The 11,721-nt window shown below is 43.5% G+C and overlaps 1 protein-coding gene across 1 annotated transcript; it reads right to left on the bottom strand.

Annotated features, from left to right (window-relative positions):
- Positions 1-4,689: 4,689 nt before the first annotated feature.
- On the bottom strand, positions 4,690-11,598 carry zbtb8os (zinc finger and BTB domain containing 8 opposite strand). Its single transcript, XM_023986499.2, has 7 exons — positions 11,123-11,598; positions 10,728-10,752; positions 10,076-10,197; positions 9,759-9,841; positions 9,321-9,373; positions 8,999-9,035; positions 4,690-7,174 (listed from the first exon to the last, which is right to left on the bottom strand). The coding sequence occupies exons 1-7, from the start codon at positions 11,202-11,204 to the stop codon at positions 7,088-7,090; spliced, it is 489 nt and encodes a 162-aa protein (XP_023842267.1). The 5' UTR covers positions 11,205-11,598; the 3' UTR covers positions 4,690-7,087.
- Positions 11,599-11,721: the final 123 nt, after the last annotated feature.

The following is an 11,721-nucleotide window of genomic DNA, read 5'->3' as shown; positions in this document are numbered from 1 at the left end:
ACATAACCTGAAAGGCCGCTCAGCAAGGAAGAAGCCACTGCTCCAAAACAGCCATAAAAAAGGCAGACTACGGTTTGCAACTGCACATGGGGACAAAGATCGCACTTTTTTGGAGAAATGTCCTCTGGTCTGCTGAAACAAAAATAGAACTGTTTGGCCATAATGACCATTGTTATGTTTGGAGGAAAAAGGGGGAAGTTTGCAAGTCGAAGAACACCATCCCAACCGTGAAGCAAGGGGGTGGCAGCATCATGTTGTGGGGGTGCTTTGCTGCAGGAGGGACTGGTGCACTTCACAAAATAGATGGCATCATGAGGGAGGAAAATTGTGGATAGATTGAAGCAACATCTCAAGACATAAGTCAGGAAGTTAAAGCTTGGTCGCAAATGGGTCTTCCAAATGGACACTGACCCCAAGCATACTTCCAAAGTTGTGGCAAAATGACTCAAGGATAACAATGTCAAGGTATTGGAGTGGCCATCACAAAGCCCTGACCTCAATCCCATAGAAAATTTGTGGGAAGAACTGAAAAAGCATGTGTGAGCAAGGAGGCCTACAAACCTGACTCAGTTACACCAGCTCTGTCAGGAGGAATGGGCCAAAATTCACCCAACTTATTGTGGGAAGCTTGTGGAAGGCTACCCAAAATGTTTGACCCAAGTTAAACAATTTAAAGGCAATGCTACCAAATACTAATTGAGTGTATGTAAACTTCTGACCCACTGGGAATGTGATGAAAGAAATACAAGTTGAAATAAATCATTCTCTCTACTTTTATTATGACATTTGACATTGTTAAAATAAAGTGGTGATCCTAACTGACCTAAGACAGGGAATTCTTACTAGGATTAAAAGTCAGGAATTGTGAAAAACTGAGTTTAAATGTATTTGTCTAAGGTGTATGTAAACTTCCAACTTCAACTGTACATACTACATACAGTACATTTCACAGACAGCATATTTTACATGAGTTATCTTTTGTTTGTTTTTAGTCCTAGTCTTCAGCTACCCTCAACCCCTCCCATCTATCTCTGAAGGCCATCCAGTTTTAATTTCTAGCTGACATATTTTTCTACTGTGCTGTGATGTTTCTGAACCTTTCTCATAGTCTCTACAGATTGTAAATGAAAGAAACAATTTTTCTAAGAGTATTATTATATTATTGATGGATTGACTATGACTTTTCAAATCACCCAGCAGGGCTATTTGCAGAGTTGGCTCCAAGTAAATGTTGCAAAATGGTGGCGATCACACTAGTTGACTGTCCCTCATGTACTGTTTCTACAGCATTAGTGGATTCCGGTGCCGCAGGAAACTTTATTGACCAGACCCTTGCCTTCTCTCTCAACATCACCTCATATCCTCTCCTTTGCCGGTTCAAGCCCTCGATAAATCGGCCATTAGGTTCCGAGACCATCACACACATCACCAAACCACTCACCCTCACCGTGGTGTCCATCCATCAGGAGAACATCACCAGCTCACAAGATCCTCCTTGGCTTCAATGCCACAACCCCACCATCTCATGGTCATGGATGAAAATCAGACTCTTTACCCGAATGCCGGAGGACCTGCTTCCCCATCCCCTGTGGTTCCATGTCGGTTGAAAGTCCTGTGGTTTCTTCTTCGTGGTCAAGAATGATGGAGGGTTAGGCCCATGAATTGATTACAGAGGACTCAATGAAATTACCAAGTACAGTTACCCTCTCCCGTTGATGCCGGCAGCCATCGAACAGCTCCACGGTGCCCGGTTCTTTACCGAATTGGACCTGCGGAGTGCATACAATCTCATCTGCATCCGGGAGGGGGATGAATGGAAGACAGCTTTTAGCACGATGTCTGGTCACTATGAGTTCTTGGTGATGCAATTTGGCTTAGCCAATGCTTCGTCAGTGGTCAAGGCATTCTTTAACGAGGCGTTCCGGGACATGCTCGGACGCCAGGTGGTCGTGTATATCGACGACATCCTGGTCTACTCGGCTACCTTGGAGGATCACATCGCTCATGTCCGAGTAGTCCTGGGATCAGTTTCAGGAGCTGAGTGAGCAGGTGATGGCTCGGGTGGATATGAGAGGGGATGTGGATAGTATGAATAACTGGGTGAGAACAGTGTTAGTGGGGGCATCTACTGAGGCTGTACCTAAGAGTTCAGGAAGGAGGAGGAAAGCAGTCCCATGATGGACAGAGGAGTGTGGGGCAGTGGTGAGGAGTAGGGACAGGGCATTTAGAATACTGAAAAGGACGTATAACTTCCAACATCTGATTCAGTATAAGCAGGCCCAGGCCCTGGTGAGAACTCAGGCAAAGAGGTCATGTTGGCATCAGTTCTGTGATACTATTGGAAGGGCAACACCTGTGGGAGAAGTGTGGGGGATGATTAAGAGGATGAGCGGGGTCAGAAGGGAGTGCGATTATCCAGTGTTGACGAGGGGGAAGAATTTGGCAGTAACAGATGAGAAGGCAGAGACGATGGCCAAAGCATTTGTCCAAGTGCATAGCTCAGCAAATTTGTCAGAGGAGGGGGAGAGAGAGAATGAGAGAAGAGCATCCCGGAGTGCTGGATAGGAGGGAGGATTTAAATGATGCATTAAATGCACCATTTCATGGTAGAGGTGAAAACGGCAATAGYTAAGGCTGGATTAACTTCACCTGGGAAAGATGAGGTGTGCTATGCTATGTTAGCCCATTTTAGAGATAAAGCACTGGATAAGGTATTGGTGTTGTACAACAGAGTGTGGGAGGAGGGGAAACTACCAGGCAGCTGGAAGGAGGCAGTAGTGGTACCAATCCAGAAGCCAGGGAAAGACCCAACGAGGCCAACAAGCTATCGGCCAATAGCTTTAGCATCACATGTCTGTACGATTATGGAATGCATGATTACGGAGAGTCTAACTTTCTTCCTGGAGAGCAGGGCGCTGGTATTTCCACATCAGTGGGTTCATGAAGGGTAGAGGAACTACGGACCCAGTACTCTGCTTAGAAGCAGAGGTCAGGAAGACTCGGGTGAACAAGGATACTTTTTTGATTATTTGGAGAAGGCGTATGATAGGATGTGAAAGGAGGGGTTGTTAATCAAGCTTGATATTATGGGGGTAGGAGGAAGYACMAACAACTGGATAAAGGATTTCCTGTTTGGAAGGTCTATCCAGGTGAGGGTGGGGAAGTCTCTATCAGGCAGCTACCTGGTGGATTATGGTTCACCTTAGAGGAGCGTGATTAGTCCTCTGTTGTTCTCAATCATGATCAATGATGTTTACTCTCAGGTACAGACGGATATTGGGAGGTCATTATTTGCAGATGATGGGGCCTTGGAAGAGGGGAAGAAATGTGCCTTACATAGTCAGGAAGGTACAGGAGGCAATTGATGAAGTAGAGCGGTGGGCATTAATCTTTACCAGGAGGAAGATGAGGTATGCTTGAGGTTATATGGGAGAAACTTGGAGAAGGTGACACTAGACTGACCTGGGCAGAACACATTGAGAGAGTGGTGGGAAAGTGTTAGAAGGTGCTAAATGTGATGCGCTGTATGACGGGGAAGGAGTGGGGCTGGGCGTTCCTCATTGAGGACCATGTATGTTGCATTAATCTGATCTGTAATAGACTGTGGCAGTATAGCGTATGGTTCGGGAGCCCAGACATCATTGGAAAGGCTAGATGTCATACAGGGGCAAGGACTCAGAATATGTAGTGGGGTGTTTCGGACCTCCCCAGTGGCTGCACTACAGGTGGAGATGGGGGACATGCCATTGAGAATTAGGAGACAGCAGCTGGCAATTAATTATTGGGTCAACCTACAGGGACATGGGGTGACTCATCCTGCAAAAGGGATTTTACAGGCATGCTGGGAACATGAGCGAAGACAGAACACAAGCTTTGGGTGGGTGGGTAATACCCAGACGAAGGAGATGTGACTGTATGGAAGGGAGTTTAGACCAACAATAGCTATTCCTGTAAATCCACCATGGCTACTCCTGACTCCAGTAGTTGATCTAGAAGTGTRGGAGAGACTACAGAGAGATAGGGAGGTGTTGATCCATCTGATCTGTTTAAGAGACATCTGGATACTGTGCATCAGGATTTTGTGGCCATTTACACAGATGGTTCAAAAMATCCAAGGACAGGATGTACTGGGTCAGCATTTGTAGTGCAGGAATGTGGGGTGGCAAAACACCAGTCTCAACTTCAACAGTGAAGAGGCGACTCCAGGATGCTGGCCTTCTAGGCAGAGTTCCTCTGTCCAGTGTCTGTTCCTTTGCCCATCTTAAGGTTTTATTTGCCAGTCTGAGTATGGCTTTTTCTTTGCAACTCTGCCTAGGAGGCCAGCTTCCCGGAGTCACCTCTTCACTTTTGACGTTGAGACTGGTGTTTTGCAGGTACTATTTAATGAAGCTGCCAGTTGAGTACTTGCGAGGCGTCTGTATCTCAAACTAGACACTCTAATGTACTGTCTTGCTCAGTTGTGCACCAGGGCCACCCACTCCCTTTTCTATTCTGTTTAGAGCCCGTTTGCGCTGTTCTGTGAAGGGAGTAGTACACAGAGTTGTACAAGATCTTCCGTTTCTTGGCAATTTCTCGCAAGGAATAGCTTTCATTTCTCAGAWAAAGAATAGACTGATGAGCTTCAGAAGAAAGTTCTTTGTTTCTGGCCATTTTGAGCCTGTACTCAAACCCACAAATGCTGATGCTCCAGACACTCAACTAGTCTAAAGAAGYCCAGTTTTATTGCTTCTTTAATCAGGACAACAGTTTTCAGCTGTGCTAACATAATTGCAAAATGGTTTTCTAATGATCAATTAGCCTTTTAAAATGATAAACTTGGATTAGCTAACACAACGTGCCATTGGAACACAGGAGTGATGGTTGCTGATAATGGGCCTATGTACGTCTATGTATACATTCCATTTTTTTTATTTTTAAATCAGCCGTTTGCAGCTACAATAGTCATTTACAACATTAACAATGTCTACACTTTATTTCTGATACATTTTATGTTATTTTAATGGACCAAAAATGTGCCTTTCTTTCAAAAACAAGGACATTTCTAAGTGACCCCAAACTTTGAACGGTAGTGTATATTCTACAATAATCCTGAAAGTCACCATTTCAATATAAAAATATATAAACCAAAAATGAACATGTTCACTTAGGTATCTTTACTCTCCAGAAAAAGCCATGGTGTGTTTGATTCAATCGGTATGAAACATCTTGGCCGAAGCACTGCATTTGTCTGTGATGGGGTGGATCCCAGCCTGGATTGTTTGATGTATTTTTAATCAGAGAGGTGTGGCACCTGAAATGCTTAAATAAATATCTAGCTGTACAAATACAGTACATATGACAAAAAAAACTGTCAATGCCCCTGCACGGTCTCTCAACAAAAAATCATTTAAAATCCCTACAAGTACATTCATTATTGTGCCATCTTCGTAACAGATTTTTTAGGTGATTCTGTCTCTTGATACTTTTTGGATTAATTTGTGATCCTTAAAAATAACAATAAAAAACTTATTTATTGGCATTCATCAATCAATACCGCTCAGAGCACTTACGYGAAGAGCCAGATGACTTACACTATATATAGAAAAGTATGTGGACACCCCTTCAAATTAGTGGATTCGACTATTTCAGCCACACCCGTTGCTGACAGGTGTATAAAAATCGAGCACACAGCCATGCAATCTCCATAGACAAACATTGGCAGTAGAATGGCCTTAATAAAGAGCTCAGTGACTTTCAACATGGCACCTTCATAGGATGCCACCTTTTCCAACAAGTCAGTTCAACAAATTTCTGCCCTGCTATAGCTGCCCCGGTCAACTGTAAATGCTGTTATTGTGAGGTGGATACGTCTAGCAGTGGTAGGCCACACAAGCTCACAGAACGGGACCGCCGAGTGTTGAAGCGCGTAAAAATCGTCTGTCCTCGGTTGCAACACTCACTACCGAGTTCCAAACTGCCTCTGGAAGCAACGTCAGCACAAGAACTGTTCGTCGGGAGCTTCATGAAATGAGTTTCCGTGGCCAAGTAGCCGCACACATGCCTAAGATCACCATTCACAATGCCAAGCGTCGGCTGGAGTTGTGTAAAGCTCGCCGCCATTGGAAAAACATTATCTGGAGTGACGCTTCACCAACTGGCAGTCCGACAGACGAATCTGGGTTGGGCGGATGCCAGGAGAACGCTACCTGCCTCGATATAGAACATACTGTTCTATAGTTTGGTGGAGGAGGAATAATGGTTCAGGCTGGGCACTTAGTTCCAGTGAAGGGAAGTCTTAACGCTGCAGCATACATTCTAGACGATTCTGTGCTTCCAACTTTGTGGTAACAATTTGGGGAAGGCCCTTTCCTGTTTTAGCATGACAATGCACCTGTGCACAAAGCAAGGTCCATACAGAAATGGTTTGTCAAGATCAGTGTGGAAGAACTTGATTGGCCTGCAGAGCCCTGACCACAAACCCATCAAACACCTTTGGGATGAATTGGAACGCCGACTTGCGAGTCAGGCCTAATCGCCCAACATCAGTACCCAACCTCACTACTGCTCTTGTGGCTGAATGGAAGCAAGTACCCGAAGCAATGTTCCAACATCTAGTGGAAAGCCTTTAAATGTTTGTCATTTAGCAGACACTTTATCCAGAGCGACTGACAGGGGCAGCTAGGGTTAAATGCCTTGCTCAAGGGCACAACGACATACTTTTCATCTAGTTGGCTCAGGGATTCTGCCACCTTCCCAGAAGAGTGGAGGCTGTTATAGCAACAAAGGGGGGACCAACTCCATATTTACCCGTTATTTTGGAATGAGATGTTTGACGGGCAGGTTCCACATACTTTGGTCATGTAGTGTATCTTGAGCAGTTACTCTGCTGCTGCTGATGTTTGCTGCTCTTCTGGATATCTGTCTGTAAACAATTAAAATTCAGGAAATATTACACTTCACTCATCCAGTTAACGCCTATGCTGTTGCCCTAAATCAAATGTAAATTTTCAAAGCCTATGCTGTTGCCCTAAATCAATCACACAGGCACATATAGGTTGTTTCTATTCGTCCTGTTCCCTTCTGGACGCGTTTCTCAGTAGTAGTATCCTCAGATGTCAATGATGGCAAAGATCTCGGGCTTGTCGATGTCATGGATCTGCATGGCTGAGTAAGTGATGGCCTTCACTTCTGTCCCTTTAGGGACAATATACACATAGTTTAGTGACACTTTCAAAAATACAAACTATTGTAATTCAGATAACTCCTGAATCAATGAAAACAGTCTATGCTTACTAATCATGTATGTAGTATAATATTCAGTAACAGAATACATACAGTGGGGCAAAAAAGTATTTAGTCAGCCACCATTGTGCAAGTTCTCCCACTTAAAAAGATGAGAGAGGCCTGTAATTTTCATCATAGGTACACTTCAACTATGACAGACAAAATGAGAATTTTTTTCTCCAGAAAATCACATTGTGGATTTTTTATGAATTTATTTGCAAATTATGGTGGAAAATAAGTATTTGGTCACCTACAAACAAGCAAGATTTCTGGCTCTCACAGACCTGTAACTTCTTCTTTAAGAGGCTCCTCTGTCCTCCACTCGTTACCTGTATTAATGGCACCTGTTTGAACTTGTTATCAGTATAAAAGACACCTGTCCACAACCTCAAACAGTCACACTCCAAACTCCACTATGGCAAGACCAAAAGAGCTGTCAAAGACACCAGAAACAGAATTGTAGACCTGCACCAGGCTGGGAAGACTGATCTGCAATAGGTAAGCAGCTTGGTTTGAAGAAATCAACTGTGGGAGCAATTATTAGGAAATGGAAGCTACAAGACCACTGATAATCTCCCTCGATCTGGGGCTCCATGCAAAATCTCACCCCGTGGGGTCAAAATGATCACAAGAACGGTGAGCAAAAATCCCAGAACCACATGGGGACCTAGTGAATGACCTGCAGAGAGCTGGGACCAAAGTAACAAAGCCTACCATCAGTAACACACTACGTAGCAGGACTCAAATCCTGCAGTGCCAGACGTGTCCCCCTGCTTAACCAGTACATGTCCAGGCCCGTCTGAAGTTTGCTAGAGAGCATTTGGATGATCCAGAAGAAGATTGGGAGAATGTCAGATGAAACAAAATATAACTTTTTTGGTAAAAACTCAACTCGTCGTGTTTGGAGGACAAAGAATGCTGAGTTGCATCCAAGAACACCATAACCTACTGTGAAGCATGGGGGTGGAAACATCATGCTTTGGGCTGTTTTTCTGCAAAGGGACCAGGACGACTGATCCGTGTAAAGGAAAGAATGAATGGCCATGTATCGTGACATTTTGAGTGAAAAACCTCCTTCCATCAGCAAGGGCATTGAAGCTGAACGTGGCTGGGTCTTTCAGCATGACAATGATCCCAAACACACCGCCCGGGCAACGAAGGAGTGGCTTCGCAAGAAGCATTTCAAGGTCCTGGAGTGGCCTAGCCAGTCTCCAGATCTCAACCCCATAGAAAATCTTTGGAGGGAGTTGAAAGTCCGTGTTGCCCAGCAACAGCCCCAAAACATCACTGCTCTAGAGGAGATCTGCATGGAGGAATGGGKCAAAATACCAGCAACAGTGTGTGAAAGCCTTGTGAAGACTTACAGAAAACGTTTGACCTCTGTCATTGCCAACAAAGGGTATATAACAAAGTATTGAGATATACTTTTGTTATTGACCAAATACTTATTTTCCACCATAATTTGCAAATAAATTCATAAAAAATTCTACAATGTGATTTATTTTTCTCATTTTGTCTGTCATAGTTGAAGTGTACCTATGATGAAAATTACAGGCCTCTCTCATCTTTTTAAGTGGGAGAACTTGCACAATTGGTGGCTGACTAAATASTTTTTTGCCCCACTGTATCACAACCACTGTTGGATAAACAATCTTCATCAGGTCATAAACAGTAATGATGCCTTATGGCCAGGAGGGAGTCAGACAGCAGACCTCTTTGTGGTCACTTTMCTCACCTGTGGATGCTTGACCAAGTTGAACTCTTCTCCCCACCTACAATAGCAGAGGAAAACAATGTGAGGCATGGAGGGAAGCTGAGAACGAACCAGAACTCCAGGCATAGGAACTCGGGGAGGAAGTAATGATAACATGCAACCCGTGTCTTTCTCAGGGGTAGAATGTTCCAACTAAAACCAACCCACCAAATCCCCTCAGACTGTTTCATCTAGGAGTAATGTACATGGCTCAAAAGTCAATGATCAATCACATGCGAGTATAAATTAGCACCACCTAGTGAGCAAAAACTAAATCCTGACGTGTAACTTTAGATCAACTTACCCAATGGAGCGGATTTTGAAGTGCATCCTGTCAATGTGCAAAACTTTAACCTCCTAGAAGACATACATTAAGTTAGGCAATACCTTATTATTGTAACTGCTAAATGAAATTGGTAGTTGCCATGTCTTTTTGAAAGCTTATTACATTTGAAGCATGAGCTATTTGAAGCAAACAATAGCGCTTTGGTAATGAACTGTGTTGTAAGGGATACAAGATAAATAAACACTTCTGGTAAATGTAATGATATGTTATCTTCCAGTTGTAATCAGGTTTCAAACCCATTTTTTTTTTTGCAATGCAATTCTGTGCATGCTCCTTTGACATCATACAATTATACATACAGGCACCAAGAAATCTATACATCTATTGATCGGGGTTAGGAGAGAGAGAGCGAGCTCCATGTAGCCTCACTGGAATTAATACGTTGAAGGCCCTTACTCTGGGAATGAAGAAAAGATCTGCACTGAATTTGAATAACCAGTCGTCTAGGAAGTGGAAGAGAAGAGATTCCATGTCATCACCTGGTCAGGAAACAAACAGACATAAGAAAGTATTCAATGCAATGGTAAGTAAAATATTGACCCATATGAAACATATTTACATTACATTTGTCATTTAGCAGACACTATTATCCAGAGTGACTTACATTAGTGAGTGCAAATATTCCCCCCCGTACTGGTCCCCCATAATGTACTCCAGACATGTACTGTCCCTATGAGTATTATGCCTGTTTTCAGTCTGTTATTCCATCTCACCTTCTGACTCCACTTCTACTGTGTCAATGGGCTCCACCGTCTCTGTATCTGTCATATACCCAAACATTGCCATGGCACACTGCTCAAAGGCCTCCTCCAGCGAGTCTCCCCAAGAGTGGAGCCTAGGAACATACATAAGAGTTATGACACAGATGCAAGACAAACCCACTGGGTGTAACAGTTTAACTTTAGTCCGTCCCCTCGCCCCGGGCGCGAACCAGGGACCCTCTGCACACATCAACAACAGTCACCCACGAAGCATCGTTACCCATCGCTCCACAAAAGCCGCGGCCCTTGCAGAGCAAGGGGAACCACTACTTCAAGGTCTCGGAGCAAGTGACGTCACCGATTGAAAGGCTATTAGCGCGCACCACCGCTAACTAGCTAGCCATTTCACATCCGTTACACTGGCACAGACGTCAATTCAACGTCTATTCCACATTGGTTCAATGTAATTGAATTGAAATGACGTGAAAACAACGTTGATTCAACCAGTGTGTGTCAAGTTGGAAGCCACTCCGTACGGTCAAGTCACAGATTGCTGCTCTGCATTAACAGGTAGGCTTTGGGGATTTCACAATAAAGGTGTAACCACCACAGTTAAGGGTAGGAGCAGCAGTTGCTGTGGTTCATGGGTAGTCAGTCCACTTACTGTACATCAGCAGTGTGGTCCAAATCTAGAGAGAAACCAAATTACAAGATGAATAGATGGATAGATCAATTATTCAACTCATTTTACTACAATAAAGTAGAGTGGGCTATAGGTAAACATTCAATCCAATAGGTAAATATTCAATCCAATATGTGAGGGTATTAATCTACTAGGCCTGGCTACAATATAAATGTGTCAATGAAGCAATTTCTGATGGTAGAGCTGTCTCCTCCACTAAAGATACTCTTCCACTGAACATTTCAACAGAAACCCATTCATGTACTACCTGGTGAAATCTCAAATCAGACCAAAGCAAGCTAACTAGCTAAAGATGTAAGTATAGCTTGTTATCAAGCATGTTCATTACAGATTAGCTACACAAGTTCGCAACTCACATTCATACTTCTTGTTGATCGCCGGGTATTTCGACTTGGTAGCTTTCTGTGACTCGGTGAGATCAAGCTCACGATCATCCATTGTGATTTCTTTAGTTGATTTGAACCCTAAACTACTGAAACGTATACTTGCTGTTGCAACATGTATTGTTTCAGGAAGTATTGTCAGTGTAGTGACCAATCAGGTACCAAAGATTGCTCTCCTTCTACTTCTTTGATATAATGGCGTTCGCAACAATTATATGTGTATTCCGCCACCTACTGTGCGGGTGGATAATAAAGATCCCCGAAATGAAATAATGCGGGGTAAAAATATAGTTTTTTGCTGTGTCGTCACTAGTTACCACAGCCACGGAGCCATACCCCCCCCCCCCCTTTTTAAAACAATTTATCTTATTAAGATTTGATTTTAAACCTAACCAATAACATTAACCACGCTTGCTAACCCGAGACTTAAACTAAGACCAAAAAGCGAATTTTGGTTTTCATTAATGTTTACTATATAGCTACTTTGTAGCTGTGCTATCTAGTGGAAACATTTTTGGTAACCCGGAATCCTGTCGGAGCCTTTTCTTTGACAAATACATATACGACATCTT

The sequence above is a fragment of the Salvelinus sp. IW2-2015 genome, linkage group LG4q.2 (genome assembly GCF_002910315.2).
Source record: "Salvelinus sp. IW2-2015 linkage group LG4q.2, ASM291031v2, whole genome shotgun sequence".
Lineage (NCBI taxonomy): Eukaryota > Metazoa > Chordata > Actinopteri > Salmoniformes > Salmonidae > Salvelinus > Salvelinus sp. IW2-2015.
The sequence above is the reverse complement of the archived record's forward strand: the minus strand, read 5'-3'. Positions and strand labels throughout refer to the sequence as shown.